Source organism: Gobius niger (assembly GCF_951799975.1).
Source record: "Gobius niger genome assembly, chromosome: 17".
NCBI classification, from domain to species: Eukaryota; Metazoa; Chordata; class Actinopteri; order Gobiiformes; family Gobiidae; genus Gobius; species Gobius niger.
The window spans coordinates 27593399-27607216 of NC_136868.1; the positions used below are offsets into that span (position 1 = coordinate 27593399).

The 13818-nt window shown below is 42.1% G+C and overlaps 1 protein-coding gene across 2 annotated transcripts; it reads left to right on the forward strand.

Moving 5' to 3' along the window:
* The first annotated feature begins 1028 nt into the window (after nucleotides 1–1028).
* On the forward strand, nucleotides 1029–13574 carry il12rb1 (interleukin 12 receptor subunit beta 1). Of its 2 annotated transcripts, XM_079574734.1 has the most exons (13): nucleotides 1029–1221; nucleotides 2888–3002; nucleotides 6136–6389; nucleotides 6772–6903; nucleotides 6985–7052; nucleotides 8612–8843; nucleotides 8911–9057; nucleotides 9130–9228; nucleotides 9354–9497; nucleotides 10979–11134; nucleotides 11212–11281; nucleotides 11550–11625; nucleotides 13108–13574. In XM_079574734.1, the coding sequence occupies exons 3-13, from the start codon at nucleotides 6311–6313 to the stop codon at nucleotides 13405–13407; spliced, it is 1503 nt and encodes a 500-aa protein (XP_079430860.1). In that variant the 5' UTR covers nucleotides 1029–1221; nucleotides 2888–3002; nucleotides 6136–6310; the 3' UTR covers nucleotides 13408–13574. The 2 variants fall into 2 exon arrangements, with proteins under 2 accessions (XP_079430860.1, XP_079430861.1); XM_079574735.1 differs by lacking the exons at nucleotides 1029–1221; nucleotides 2888–3002 and adding an exon at nucleotides 4722–4861.
* The last annotated feature ends 244 nt before the right edge of the window (nucleotides 13575–13818 follow it).

Genomic DNA, 13818 nt, shown 5'->3' on the forward strand with positions numbered 1-13818 from the left:
GCTGAAGAGTACTGTGCCTTAACAGCTGCGGGAAGACTGTCCCACAGCAGGAACGCAGCCTTCGACAGTCTTGTTGGAAGAATTCTGGCCAGTTCATATTCATAATCATCACCGGTACCTGCCACCAGCGCTCTCACAGCCACTTCATATTGGCGCGACCAACAGGAGAAGCTCTCACTGTCCGCACCGGAGAAATGTGCCGGGAGCTCTATTTTTACATTACTGCTGAAAGGCCTCTGGCGATAGGTTCTGTAATCCAGTGGGTCTTCGTCGGACTTCCACATGGTTTGTTGCATTTGTCTGAACACGGCGTCAAGCGGAGTGTGCTGATCAGCGTTCCCACAGCTACGCTAAACACGAGTTAGCAGTGGCTAACTTTACCGTAATCCGCTGAACTTTACTGTTCCCGAAGAAAACTGACGGCTTCAGCACTGGAGCGATCCCACCGCTGCCACCAATGTAACCGAGCGTTTTGGGTGGAGAAGGCTTGATGCAGAGGCAAGGAAGGCGACAGCATAAACTTTGTATGAAGTATTTTATTTACTCCGGCGTCACCTCAGTCAGGCCCGCATAACAATCACCTTCACAACTCTCCCGCTCACTTCCGGTTTTTCACAATAAGAGCACCACAACACAGAAAAGTGGCTTACAATGACAACAGGTGGTATAACTTGTAGTTTTAATTTATACCGGCAACAGGAGACACAGCAGGTAATGCCTGGCTGGTAGTAACCAGTGCGCATGGCAGAACTACGGAAGATTATTACTGTAAACACAGTCAATGTTCTACAGATATAATAAACATGTGGAATGCGCCATGTAGCAATCCACTTGTTCTTCTAGTTTTCACCTGATCATTTCCACGCCTGAAACAGAACAGCGTGAAGCAGAGAGCAGAGAGACATGCAGTGAATAGTTCTTAGGCCTCATTTCAACTACCTCCATACAACCTGTTTTGTGTCACTTTCCATCTGAGTGTGTTTAGTGGCCTGCGCCCCCCCACCCCCGCCGGCTGCTCTTGTGGTTTGACTGCTGCGCACGTAGACTCCGGCTCTTGAAACTTGTCGATCTTTCTGAGAAGCCGCCGTGGTTCACGTGCAGACACCCAGAATGCGCCTTTGGTTAATCGCTTTCCACTGCGCTGTATGGAACAAATGGAGCCTCACCTCTCGCTGCAAGGATTGATAACTGCACTGCTGTTTCTCACTGCAGCCAGCCAAGGTAACTTTTGACTTCCTCTGTCTGCGGCGCGTCGAGATGACAAATGGGCACTTTGGTTTTCCTTATCTGATGAATGAGGTTTACAACAGGAGATGATATCAGTAGCTGTTATTCATCAATGTGTTTCTAAGTTATCTTGTTCAAGGTCAAGTTGTTGGGAACGTCTTTGTTAGGAGCTGTTTCTTAAGGGGAGACACTACAGGCAAAACTAAAATTTTTCAGTTTTCAGGTTTTGGGCCAAATTGGTCTCTGAACATATAAGCTTTCACCCGGAAACAGAAAATATGCCTAATCTTCACAATAACATGTTTAAATATTGCGCTGATTCAATGTTCCCCCATAGACTTATATGGGAGAACACAATTTCAAGGGCCTTTTTCTCAAAACACATTTTTCTGTCATTGTGGCGACACTCTGTCCACGTCAGTCGGACCTAAAGACTTCAAATTTTCCAGCCTTGGACTGAACAATATTTGGAAGATTTTTTCAGAGGGATTTTTTATTATCTAATCCCTAAGCCCCATTTATTGAGTTTTGAATGTCAAAAAATAAGGCGAAAATTAAATTTTTACACATTTTTCCACTAAAAAACAGCTTATTTTAAAACTAAACAAGAAATCCAAAATCCCCTCAGAGACAGTCCTGGCAACTCATTCATCAATAAAATGAAACCATAAATTTGAACGTAGCTCTATCCATTATTCAGATCTCGTCGCCGAAAAGATGGGAAATTTGGGGCATTTTAGGCATAAAACACCTTGTTCTTATATGAAAAGATAAAATGACAGAAAACTTGCAATGTATTTTTTTCTCACATTTATGCCAGTAATCTACAGCAACAGTTTCAAATTGATATCTGTAAATATACATTTTTTCCCTATTCACCTGCAGTGTCTCGCCTTAAGCTTTGTTAAAGTTTAGAGTTTCTGCAGGGCTTTAAAAGTCATTGTGAATTGCTCCAAAATCAAGTCCTTATTTCATTAAAAAATGTTGACTTAAACAGCATTAATTTTAGATTTCTTAGATTTTTTTTTTTAATGCACAAGTTCAAAGTACAAAGAATTATGCTCCCTGCAGTTGGGCAATAAAGGCATTACATTTTGTTCATCCATAATTAAAATGGATGAACAAAACGCAGTGGCTCTTGCAGCATATCTGCATGCAACACCAAAGGAAGTGAAGACCTGCTGACCTTTTTGGGGTCCTCACCACAATTGTGTTTGAACACTGGTGACGCAAGATGTTCGTCCTTTGTTTTCGGTAGTCTGCTCTGAGCTCCCATCCCTCCCTAGTCCTGACCCACAACATCAGTGTCAGTTGGAATGTTTTTATTTTTATTTTAGTTGTGTCGCTTGTGTTACAAAAACCTTCGGGACAGTACAGTCTCTTGGTGTAAGAGATACAGCATATTTGGATATGGATGGAGTTACTGTCTCTAGTCTATGGTACTTTGCCTATTTGACTATAATGAATGGTAAAATAAGAGAGTCAATATCTAAATACTGAGGTTAGACATCATTCCAAGTTATTGCAGATTGTTACAAAGCAGATTACAATGTACTAAATTGAGATTGGTACTATGGGTAGTGTCAAATAAACTGTGACCGTTTTATTTTCTTCCTTCCGTCTGTCCCTATTTGTGTCTGTTTTTTGTGCCCATGTCCAGACTGTGGTGAGCTCTCCGCTCCTCTGTGCTTCAAGAGAACCAGCAAAAAGACCATGTACATCTGCGAGTGGAAAAGCCCATACAAAGACTGGGAGCACTACGTCCACTTCAGACAGTGAGTGCTTCTGAAAATGCACGCTCTAAGTGAAAAAAAAAAGGCCGACATTTTGGGGGGATTTTAGCCTGTGAAGGTTTTTTGTGTTCATACGACAAACGGTATGAACCAGACGTAGTAAATCACTCAGCAAACTATACAGGCCCTAAACAGCATCTTGGGGAACCCCACAGCACAATAAACCTCTCTAGTCTACCACATACAGAGTTTTGGTCAGAGCGATTCTTCGCCATTCTAATATACTTACTGCCACACCTCACAATAAATTACTTTTCACGGATGCTTTTCTTGGTGAAGTGTTTTGACTACAGTTAGCCAAACATTTGATTTAAAGTTGACATATCATGCATATGGTGTTTAAAAATAGACTTAAACATTATTTTGATATTTTACATTTCATAATTTTAAATTATGTCTCTGTAAGAACTCAATAGTGACAATGAAATACAAGCGCTAGAGCTGGCTCCTCCTACTGGCAGCTATAGGTACAGTATGTACACCCAATGGTTAAAGTGGACTTTGGGAGGTGGTGGAACTCTGGAAGACTCAGAATGCATCATTAGGTGGATATATATGAAAGGCTGTGTATATAGTGCAGGTGCCTGTGTCAGCTCCGCCCCCGTTACTCCTTCGTCTGAGAGCTGCACTGAGCAGTGAGGAGGGGACACAGGCTCCAGGCGACACTAAAGACTAAACTTTAGCCAGGATCCCTGACTTTTTGTTGCTTTTAAACCGGGCAGATTCAGAGGATCAGATCAGAGGAAAGATTGTGTGAAAAAGGCCGACGCTGCGCCGTAACCGATCGCTGTAACCCTGCACTGTTTTATCGCCCTTTCTCTTCATTTTGCATCCTAATTTAATCTCTAAAACCAAAAATATAAGACAGATTGTTGTGAATTAAAGTGGGCAAAAGCTTGCGAAGGGAAGACTGTTCATGGGTTAGGTTATGTCTGTAAACTTGATAATTTCATGATAAATGCTGTTAGATTGGACCGAGCTGCTGCTGATTTCTCCAGTTTCTCTCAGAAGAGTGGACTTCAGTCCAGCGCAGCTTCAGCAAATTAACAATAATCTCCATGTGCTCTTCTTCCTTTTTGTTTATTTTTATTTCTTTTTCCCCCCTTACTAACCAAGATGGCGGAACACCTGGAATAACTTATTGAAAAACGGACTTTCTGTTTCGATTTAAAGCATGGTTTACAGCTTCAGCACGGTCTGATAAACACACTTTCTTACAGTGATTAGCAGTTGTATCCAGGAAGTACAGAACGAAGCGTTGACACTGTAGAAGAAGCTACAATTAACAGCTTGCGCGAGGATTGCTCTAAACTGCATGAATGTAGTAAAATACTACTGCAGCTTAGGTTTTTGAGGAGGGAACATTGTTATAACATGGTTTAAAGCTAAAAAAAAGTCTATGCTGCATGATACGTCCACTTTAATTTGATAACCCTCAGCAAAACAATAAGTATTTTGTAATTGCTGGCATACAGTTGTAACACATTTCATTTATAGTTATAGTTATAGCAACATATAACCTGTTATCGGCAGAGTGTCTTTAAAATGTATTATAATCATTATGGAAAACAAAGTGCAAAAAAAAAAGACAAAACGGGTAAAAACTCAATGTGTTGCAGTAGAAATCAACAAGAATAATAATACAAAATTATTGTCAAAATCTTACAGAAAGAAGCCATCATCGACCCACAGTCCCAAGTTTTTTCTGGCGAAGAAGTCAGACTGGACGGAAATCAGGGAGGAGAGCCTGTTTCAGACGACTCCAGTAGACATATGGGTGGAGGCTAACGGGACGTCCCACTGCGTGTCCGACAATATCACGGTCACTCTGATGGACATAAGTACATTACACAGTCACACAGTCACCTCACTGTTACATGTTCCTGTGAGAATGCATCAGACCATCATCATAAAAGCACCAATAACAATAACCTATAATCATATACAATTACTTCACCTGATTAAAAATGGTGTTTTTAGCTTTTAACTGTGTTACAAGTATTGTTGCCAAAACAAACACGAACTAAAGTTGTGAAACTAGAAACAAGAATAAAAAAGAGAGAAGGACAGCTGGGGTGCTTCTTTAGACCAGCGGTTCCCAAACTTTAAGCCTCCTACGCATGCTTTACTCGAGCTCCCTCTCCCCTCCTCATATCCCCAAAAGTATGAAAGCACAAAAGTAATTAGAATCAGAATCAGAATCAGACTAGGTTTAATTGCCATTGTCATGAACAGGTTCACAACTAGAAATTTTACTGGGTACGTTTGTGCAAATGCGCCAAACGCACCAGGGCGGCCGTTACATTGTGCCACATTTTGTTGCTGAAAGTAGAAACCACAATAAAGCAAAGCACATACATACACAATTATACACAAGATTAAGATAGTACACATTACGGAAAATACGCTGGACATTTGTCTTTGGTCCAATAGGGAGGGGAGGTGGGTATAGAGATAGAGTGACTCTATCACTCACTGCATTAATTTCAATCAAATCATCTGAAATGAGAGTGTTTATGACTTGACCCTCTGACTAGACAAAGCTCTGCAAACTCTAATACATATATTTATGTACACATATTTAACATGGGATTATGCAGGGATAAAAAGGGTGAATTAACTCAAAATATGTTTTATTTTTTCAGTTTTTCCAAATTGCCACCCTTTCTTTTTGCCATTTTCTCAGTGAGCTTCATAAGGTCGTCATCTGAAATGGTTTATAACAGTCTGTGAAGTGAAAACCATTTCTGGTGACCACATTGTGAAGCCCATTGAGAAAATGTCTCAGTGTAAAGCAATAATCATAAGGCAGTGATTTTGAAGAACTGTATTTTATTTGAAACATAGCTCCATCTGTATTCTTTCATAACTGAACACCTTCAGTGAGAATCTACAATTTAAATAGTATTGAAAAACCTATTCATAAAAAAGCATTTCCAAAGCGGTACTGTATATAGCTGTGTAAATGAAACCAGGAAGTGTGCTTTATAGGGTGAAGTGGTGACAAATAGCTCTAGTTACCTCCTCACTTTTTCTTTTGCTTTTACAGCCACCCTTTTCAACAGTTTGTAGTCATAAAGCAACCTTAGCACTACCACAGCCATTTCTTCCACAGTCAAATATGAGAAGCCCCAGAACGTGAGCGTGTCGTGGTCCCAGCACAACCTGACTCTCCGGTGGACGGCCCCGGAAACCCGTCTGGCAGCAGTGGAGATCTGGCACCGCAAAGACGCCACACAAACGTGGAACAAAGTAACACAAGCGCACAAGATACTACTACACTAAATCTAATGCTTTGTAACGGGCTGTGTGGTCATCAACTGTCTCTTCTCTTTCAGCTGCAAGTAAAAACGACTGATTCAAAGGAATGTAAGTACGGCAGTTAGTAGGGTGGAGGGGGGAGTCCATCATGATGCTGAGGTACGTTCTGGACAGAGGGGAGGAGAGATTTGGGCCAGTGATGAGGAGTTCTGTTTTATTGCTGTTGAGTTTGAGAAAGAGATGCAGTTAGTGATGGTGGAGAGGATTACCGAGGTCATAGATTTGGTGGAAATGTAGAGTTGGATGGTGGAAGTGGAGCCCATGTTGGTGGATGATCTGACCAAGGGGAAGCAGATAGTAAAGAGGAGGGGGCCGAGCACTGAACTTTGGGGGATTTAGGCTTAAAATCAGCGTTTGTTGTTTTCTCCTGGTTTTTACCTTTGCTGCTCCCGCTCCATTTTAAGATGGAACTCCTTTTTGTCCTGAACAGATAGCCTTACATTGGTGAACCTGGAGAAGTCCTCAGCTCAGCAACTCCAGATGAGACAGCAGTGCACTATCAAGAAGGAGGCCATGAACGCCACGTGGAGCGACTGGTCCGAGATACTGACTGTCCCCATTGGTACACTTTGACTACTGTGTTGGTCAACAGCATGTTATTCTCCTCTCTGATGTTACAATAATGGATTTGTTTCTGTGTTAGAATTCGTGAAAATCTCAAAGAAGCGCATGCTGGGGAATGGGACTCGAAGAGTGACACTGAGATGGAAGGTAAGCAAACCTGTGTGAATAAATACATGTGTACATTGTAAAAGCAGAAACATTGTAAAAGCTGTTCTGATTAAATGCCGGCATATTTCAGGTCATTTGGGACTGTGTAAAATAACAATATGTGTTTAGCCTTGGTGAAATGAATTCATTTCACCCTTCTGAACAGCTGTGCAGTAGAGCTATCAAAAAGTGTTTCTCTCAGCCATGAGGACGCAAATTAAAGTAAATAGTGATCATCTTTCTAAGTGCGACCGCTTCTGGCACAGATTAGAGGCCTCGCTTCTACAATCCAAATGTGAGGCTCCCAATAGTTAGAAATCAGTTACATGTTCTTGAAATGAGTCAATTTGCCCATGATTTGAGTTCTATCCATGAAAAAGTTTTTTTTCTTTTTTACATTTAAATTAGACTCAAGATCCCAGTGCTCTCAAAAAGAAAATCTTAATTTACTTGAAAGAAGATAGTTTCCCCTCCATGGACAGATTTCCTGAAGTTCCTCAAATCAAAGACAATTTTACTCATTTCAAGAAAATTGTTTTTGTTTCTAGATTACTTTTTGCTGTTTATCAGTCTGCCCCAGGGCAGCTGTGGCTGTATAAGTGGCATATCACCATCTACAGGGTATACGGCAGGTTACACATTTCAGCAGAGCATATAGGTAACACAATTGTATTCATTGCTAAAAACTGTCAGATTATACAGTTTGGACTGTTGTTAAGGAGGAGTGAGCGGTGCACTTTTGCTGTAGAGGCCTTTTGCTGTCACTTCCTTCAGGGAAACAGGGACTGTGTCCAAAAGAAGGAAAGGATAGGGCTAGACGAGGACCGTTACACCTGGCAATGTTGAACGAGTTTGTTTGTCTATGCTGCGCTTTCCCAAGTGTTCTGCTCGTAAACTGCAGTTTCCTGTGGCATGTCGGGACGCTCCCTTCACCGGATTCTTCAAGATAAACTCCCATCTTCACCCAGACAAATGATTTCAATGGATTTACTAATAGAAGCCTTCCCCGGGCGACTGATCTCCCTGACAGAGGAACAGGCCTGTGCGCTCGCCTGAGCCAGCCCCAGGGATTATTTCCTGCAGGTCATCTCACATTTATGGTTTATAATGATCGTCCACAAGACAGAATAACATCCAAACTGAAACTGCTAATGCACCGGTCAATGTGCTTAAAAGAGTGGACCAACACTTTCAGAATCATCTGAAACAGTTTATTGACTAACGCTGCCAGCAAGCTGAATTCTCACAGTATTTGTGAGTTTACAAACACATGAGAATCCATCTTGAGCCACTCCCGCCTTCACAGTTCAGACAGAACCAAAATCGGTTTGCTGTGTTCTTGATCCAATCAGCAGCAAATGCTGCTCCAAAAGTGCGACCTCTCCCCAACCGATTCAAGCCGGCGCGGTCCCAGATTGATCAGTGCAAATGTTATTGGCACTAGGAGTAAAAAAATAATGCACCAAACTGAGAAGTAAATGTCACAGTTAATGTCAAGTTCCCTCTTATGATCAGTGAGATTTCAGATGGTGACATGTTGCCTATCGTACGTTCTCCAGCCAGTTCCTAGTTCTGACGGAGAGGCTGTGTCCTACCAAGTGGAAACCCAGTCGCTTAAAGGCTGCCGCTGTCCCAAGCACCAGCGCACCACCTCCACCACCTCCGAAACCTCCTACATTATGTTCGTATCATACTCTGCAGTCAACATCGTCGTCAAAGCCAAGAACAATGTCAGCTCCTCTCCTCCCGCCTCCATCCACCTGCCCCCGGAAAACCCGCCTGACTTAAAGGGTAACGGCCCCGCACATTGGACTCATCGCTAAAGCCGATACGTCATTTTGTTCTTTTTTATGCGCAGTGTGTGAAGAGACCGCCCTGAGCCTAAAAACCAAAAAGGTCTGCAGTGAGTGGTACGAGCTTCGAGACGGGAGAGTGAAAGAGGACACGGTCGTAATATTAGCATCCACACAAAAGTCAAAGTCCAAAAAGCAAGAAAAAGAAGACGGTGAGTTCAGATTTGTATGCAACTCTGTTTATTGTTACGATTTGATCAGAATGTCCCATGTTTGTGTTGCAGAACTGAAAGAGTTCCTCCCCTATGTTTACTTTGAACACCAGTGTGTCTACAAATCACCGCAGACAGTGAAAAGGTGCCTTTACTATAAGAAGCAAGGAAGTGAGTGCACTTTTGAGATAAACTATAATGTTACAAAGAACACATTCAAATCCATAGTGATCAATATGAGGAGGGAAAGTCAGAGATTATCTTTGATCGTATTTGTTTCTGGCACATCTCTGCAGAGCCTGTCAGCTTCCCTCCAGACTTCATCACTTCTGCTGAGAGCACCACGTCAGCCACGCTGTCCTGGGGACCCATCCCCACAGAGGAGCAGCGCGGCTTCATCACAAACTACTCACTGTGCATCGCGATGGACCGGCAGCCGGGTGGGAGCAGATCTTCTTCTGGTCATTACTTTAAAGCCACACTGCGGAACATTTCACTCGGGGAAATAGAAAACACTACATTTGTGATCTATTATGGGAGTTTAGAATGATCAAAATGGTCCTTACAGTAAAACGATGCAACTCATCAGTCATAGTGGTTCAGTCTCCAGAATGCTCTCCGAGCAAAACAATGGCACCCATGTCTGATGAAGGGCTGATTTGACTCCCGAAGTGTCACTCTCTCAGTGAAAGCAATAGAAATTGGGAGCATACAAGCAAGGCAGATGTTTTTGCAGTTTTGCCTTGTAGTTTTTCAGATGATGCACGCTGTTTAGATTATTTGGACATGCGTGTCTGCTTAGTTTAAATCGCCTGGCATAATTTTCTTGTCATTTTTTAAGTGTGATGGAAAAAACATTCCGAACCCTCATGAAGAAAACTTTACCAGCGTTTGTAAGACTTGACTAAATACTTGACCAAGAGTTTCTTTGGTTGTAACAAGCTTCTGATTGGCTGATCTAAACATGCAGCCGTGTTTGGAGAGTAGAATAAACTTAAGAATCTCAGTTTGTCAAAAAGACTTTGGCCAGTGGTTCTCAACTGGTGGGAACCATTTTCAGAGGGTCTCAAGCCTTTGCCAGGGAACATTCCTTCCAATATATAGCAACTGAAAAGTTGGATGACACGACCTGTGTCTGTTAAAAAGACTGGAGTTGATAATCATTTGGGGCTTAGGCTTACTCAAACATTTTGCTCCTAACCTATTTATATATCATATTTGGCTGTATTTAATCGACGTCTCCATGGACACCAGTAAAGTAGTATTTTTTATTTTTATTTTGAGCAATTTTACATTTTATCTTCCAAAATGTATACAGTGTGGCTGCTCAAAATGGAGTAGGCTGAAGCAATAAGCAATAAGCTTATAAGTGCCTACCCCATGTTCAATTCAATATACATTTACATAACATAATAGATTATAAGGTCTAGATTACATTGACTTTTGATACAAGCAAGTCCTTCCTGAGCTAAACAGATACAGATTTTTAACGATACAATCATCAGTTTTAAGCTTCAGACCAAACTAAATTTGCCATGAAGAGCATTTAAAGGCATAACACAGCAGCTCGGGACATTTGTTACAGATGTTTGTAGAATGAACCAAAAAAAACACTTGAGAGATGAACCGCTCACATTGACACAGGTTTGTCATTTTTAGGTACTTAAGTAAGTAAGTAAGTGCTTTATTTGTCATTGTACAATTGTACAAAAGAAATAACGTTGACCAGGTGTCACCAGGGGCCACCCTGACCCACATGTTTTTGGAGGCAGGGGAAACCGGATAATCTATAAAAGCAGCTGTACTAAAACACATGCTTGTATTTTTTGGGGGTGACATGTTACACGGGGTGGTTGTAATGCTTAAATCAACATGGAAAACAGTAGCTGCACATTCAGTTCTAATGCTTTCTTTTCCTCAGACTGCCGTAACATCTCCGCGTCTTGTAAAAGCTACACCATCGAAAAACTCACCCCGGGGACCAAATACAACATCAGCCTAAAGGGGGTGACCGTGGCTGGGGAGGGGCCTCCTGCCAGGATCACCATCAACACACAGCCCGAGAAACCCCACAGCAGTACCTATACTTGAAACACAATATTTCATCAGGGTTGATGATGCGGTGAATTGATGCGTGTTTGTTTCCATCTGCAGTTTGGCTCAGTTTCGGATTGCTGATCGGATTCTTTGTCCTGTCAATAATGTGCAGTTTCATTTTCACAAGGTAGGAGATAACAGGACTATACAGGTGACGACGTAAGAACTTTGGTCTACAATGGGACACTCCTGTACGACTGAGAGCGTACACAAACTCATTTTCCATCTAATTATATAGAATACAGCATATAGTTTATTCACTGAAATAATAAACACGATCATTGTGTAGATTTGACTATATTTCTTATTCTTATGTATTTCTAGCAGGACAGCTAGTTTAGAGTGACTTCTTTGTGACAAGTTTCTTGCTGACAGAATGTTCTGTTGTTATTTAGGATAAAAAACAAGGTCCTTCCCCCAGTGCCAATCCCAGTGATCCCCGAGTTCCTCGCCTACAAGGCTGAGCTCCAGGTGAGAGGTTTTACTTGTTTAATTGTGATATTAATGGCTTACATTTGTATTGCGCTTTACAAGCCTGTGTTACAAAGTTCCTCAAAGCGCCCAATGGCCGCTGGCTGCTCTGTTTTGCGACGACACTAGAGGTCGCCATTGCTGTAGTACCTCCATGTAGCCGCTAGTGTCCCATTGGAAAGCATTGGACTTTAGACATGTGGAAAAACAACTTTAAAGCCTGGTCCATAATTACAGCTAGATATTCCTCCTGTGATAACATTGGATTAGTTACTATTAAAGGGACCAGACTGTTTTTCGAAAACTCGTATTAATGAGGGTCGGACTGTTATATTGGAGCAGCGAGAGCTACACGTCACGCAAGGGCCGAGTCTACAGTGAAGATTCCGCCCTTATGCCCTTTTTAGGCACATGCTTCGTCAGAGCTGGGTAGGAGGAGTCAGTAAATCAGCCATGATTTCCCCCTCGAACATGGTCATTGTGTTAAACGGGGAGGAGTGAGCAGAAGCTGTCTATCTATACAGTCTATGAAAGTGCCACACAGTCGTCATTATTCATTCACACCAAACTCAGTGGTAGTAACCTCCTATCGTAGCCACAGCCGCCCATTGGGGTAGACTGATGGAAGCGAGGCTCTGACCACCAACCACTCACTCACACTCTCATTCATTTTGGCCTATTGTACATGTTTTTAGTGCTAGGGACACGGACGAAACATACACAGACATGGGAAGAACATGCACACAGACTGGGGAGAACTCCACAGAGAACGCCCCCGTCTGGCCAGGGATTGAACCCAGGACCTTCTGGGCAGATCCGGCCTGCCTAACAATCTGGCCTGGCCCACTGGCAATTCCACTTAGCAAACTTTTTTTTTTTTGTGATTTGCTGATTGTGACTTTGCCATTTAAGTTTGATTGCAATTATTCTTGCAACCCTAATTTGAATACTGTAACAAAGACGCATATTGTCACAACGTAAACAAGCCTAAAAGATAGGACAAATTGAATTATAAAGGGTTATCTCACAGACATGAAGACAAGACATACCAGCAGCAGATTGTTATTGCAGGAAAGAAGCCGGGGGAGGAAAGTCCCTGCAGCACCTGAGAGAGCTCTGTGGGAGAGGACCTCTGATCTCCAAATGAAAAAGACTGTACAGTCAAATGTCAACTCCAACTGCTCTAAAGCAAGTGTTTTTGGAAAGGTTGCGGCTACGTCAAACAATTCACACTTTAACACTTCAGATTTTGGACAAATTGTCTCATGGTTTTGACTCTAATGTCCCGACTGCTAACTTATTATAACTGCTGCTCGAATGTATTTTTTTCACATTTTCAACCCGTACAATCTATTTTGCCCCCATGCAGTACATTGTGTTTGCAGTAATATTATCTTGTCTGGCTAGATTTTGGTGTTTAAATAGTGTAGTAGTAAATATTGTGCAGCCCTAACCCCTCCAGTTGAATTGCATGTGTGGCAGGACCTGTTGGAAAGGAAGGAGGAGAAATATGAGGTCACCTTGGTCCAGCTCCATCCCGAGCGCCGTCCCTGTGACGACTCCACCAAAAGCAGGCATCTGAGCGAGACGACAAACAAGGGCTCCTTGGACTTGGAGGAGGACGAGGAGGTAGAGGACCAAGGTTCAAATATGCAACGTGAGGAGAGTGACCGCTCGCCAAAGGACTCCACAGAAGAACCGACGGACCTGGTCCAGAATGAAATTGCGCTCCTCATTTACAGGAACGGACTGGTGTTTGACGTGAACATAGACTCTACTTAACTAAAGTGTGTAGTCTGTAGCTGTTGTTTTTTTTAATTTGTTTTTTAACTTTGTTTTACACTGATGAGAATCACAGCCAAAAGCACACAACCTAATGCCTATTTGTATCATTTTAGGCCCAACTGTACTGTATTATTTACAATATTCCATCGGGAAATATTTGGATTTCATCAAATACCACTAGCCTACTGTAAATTGTTTATTTTGTTAATAAAGTATTTCCAAGGCACGTGAAGCCACATTGGTCTTATGAAACGTGATTACTGAAAGTCACCATTGTGGCAGCAAGTCATGTGAGGCCGATGTAAACCTAACACAGACCGGCGTTCTCCTGTCCCCAAATGTGACGCCACAATTTTTTTTTGCATATAAGCCGTATTTATAAAGACTTAGTGCTACTGAATCACATAA

What these genes read in the sequence shown, in the direction of transcription:
- il12rb1 (XM_079574734.1), top strand. Translation starts at nt 6,311, where the DNA reads ATGCTTTGTAACGGGCTGTGTGGTCATCAACTGTCTCTTCTCTTTCAG. An exon ending in GATACTGACTGTCCCCATTG is followed by an intron (nt 6,904 to 6,984) that starts GTACACTTTGAC and finishes TTTCTGTGTTAG; the next exon opens with AATTCGTGAAAATCTCAAAG. An exon ending in CCTACAAGGCTGAGCTCCAG is followed by an intron (nt 11,626 to 13,107) that starts GTGAGAGGTTTT and finishes CATGTGTGGCAG; the next exon opens with GACCTGTTGGAAAGGAAGGA.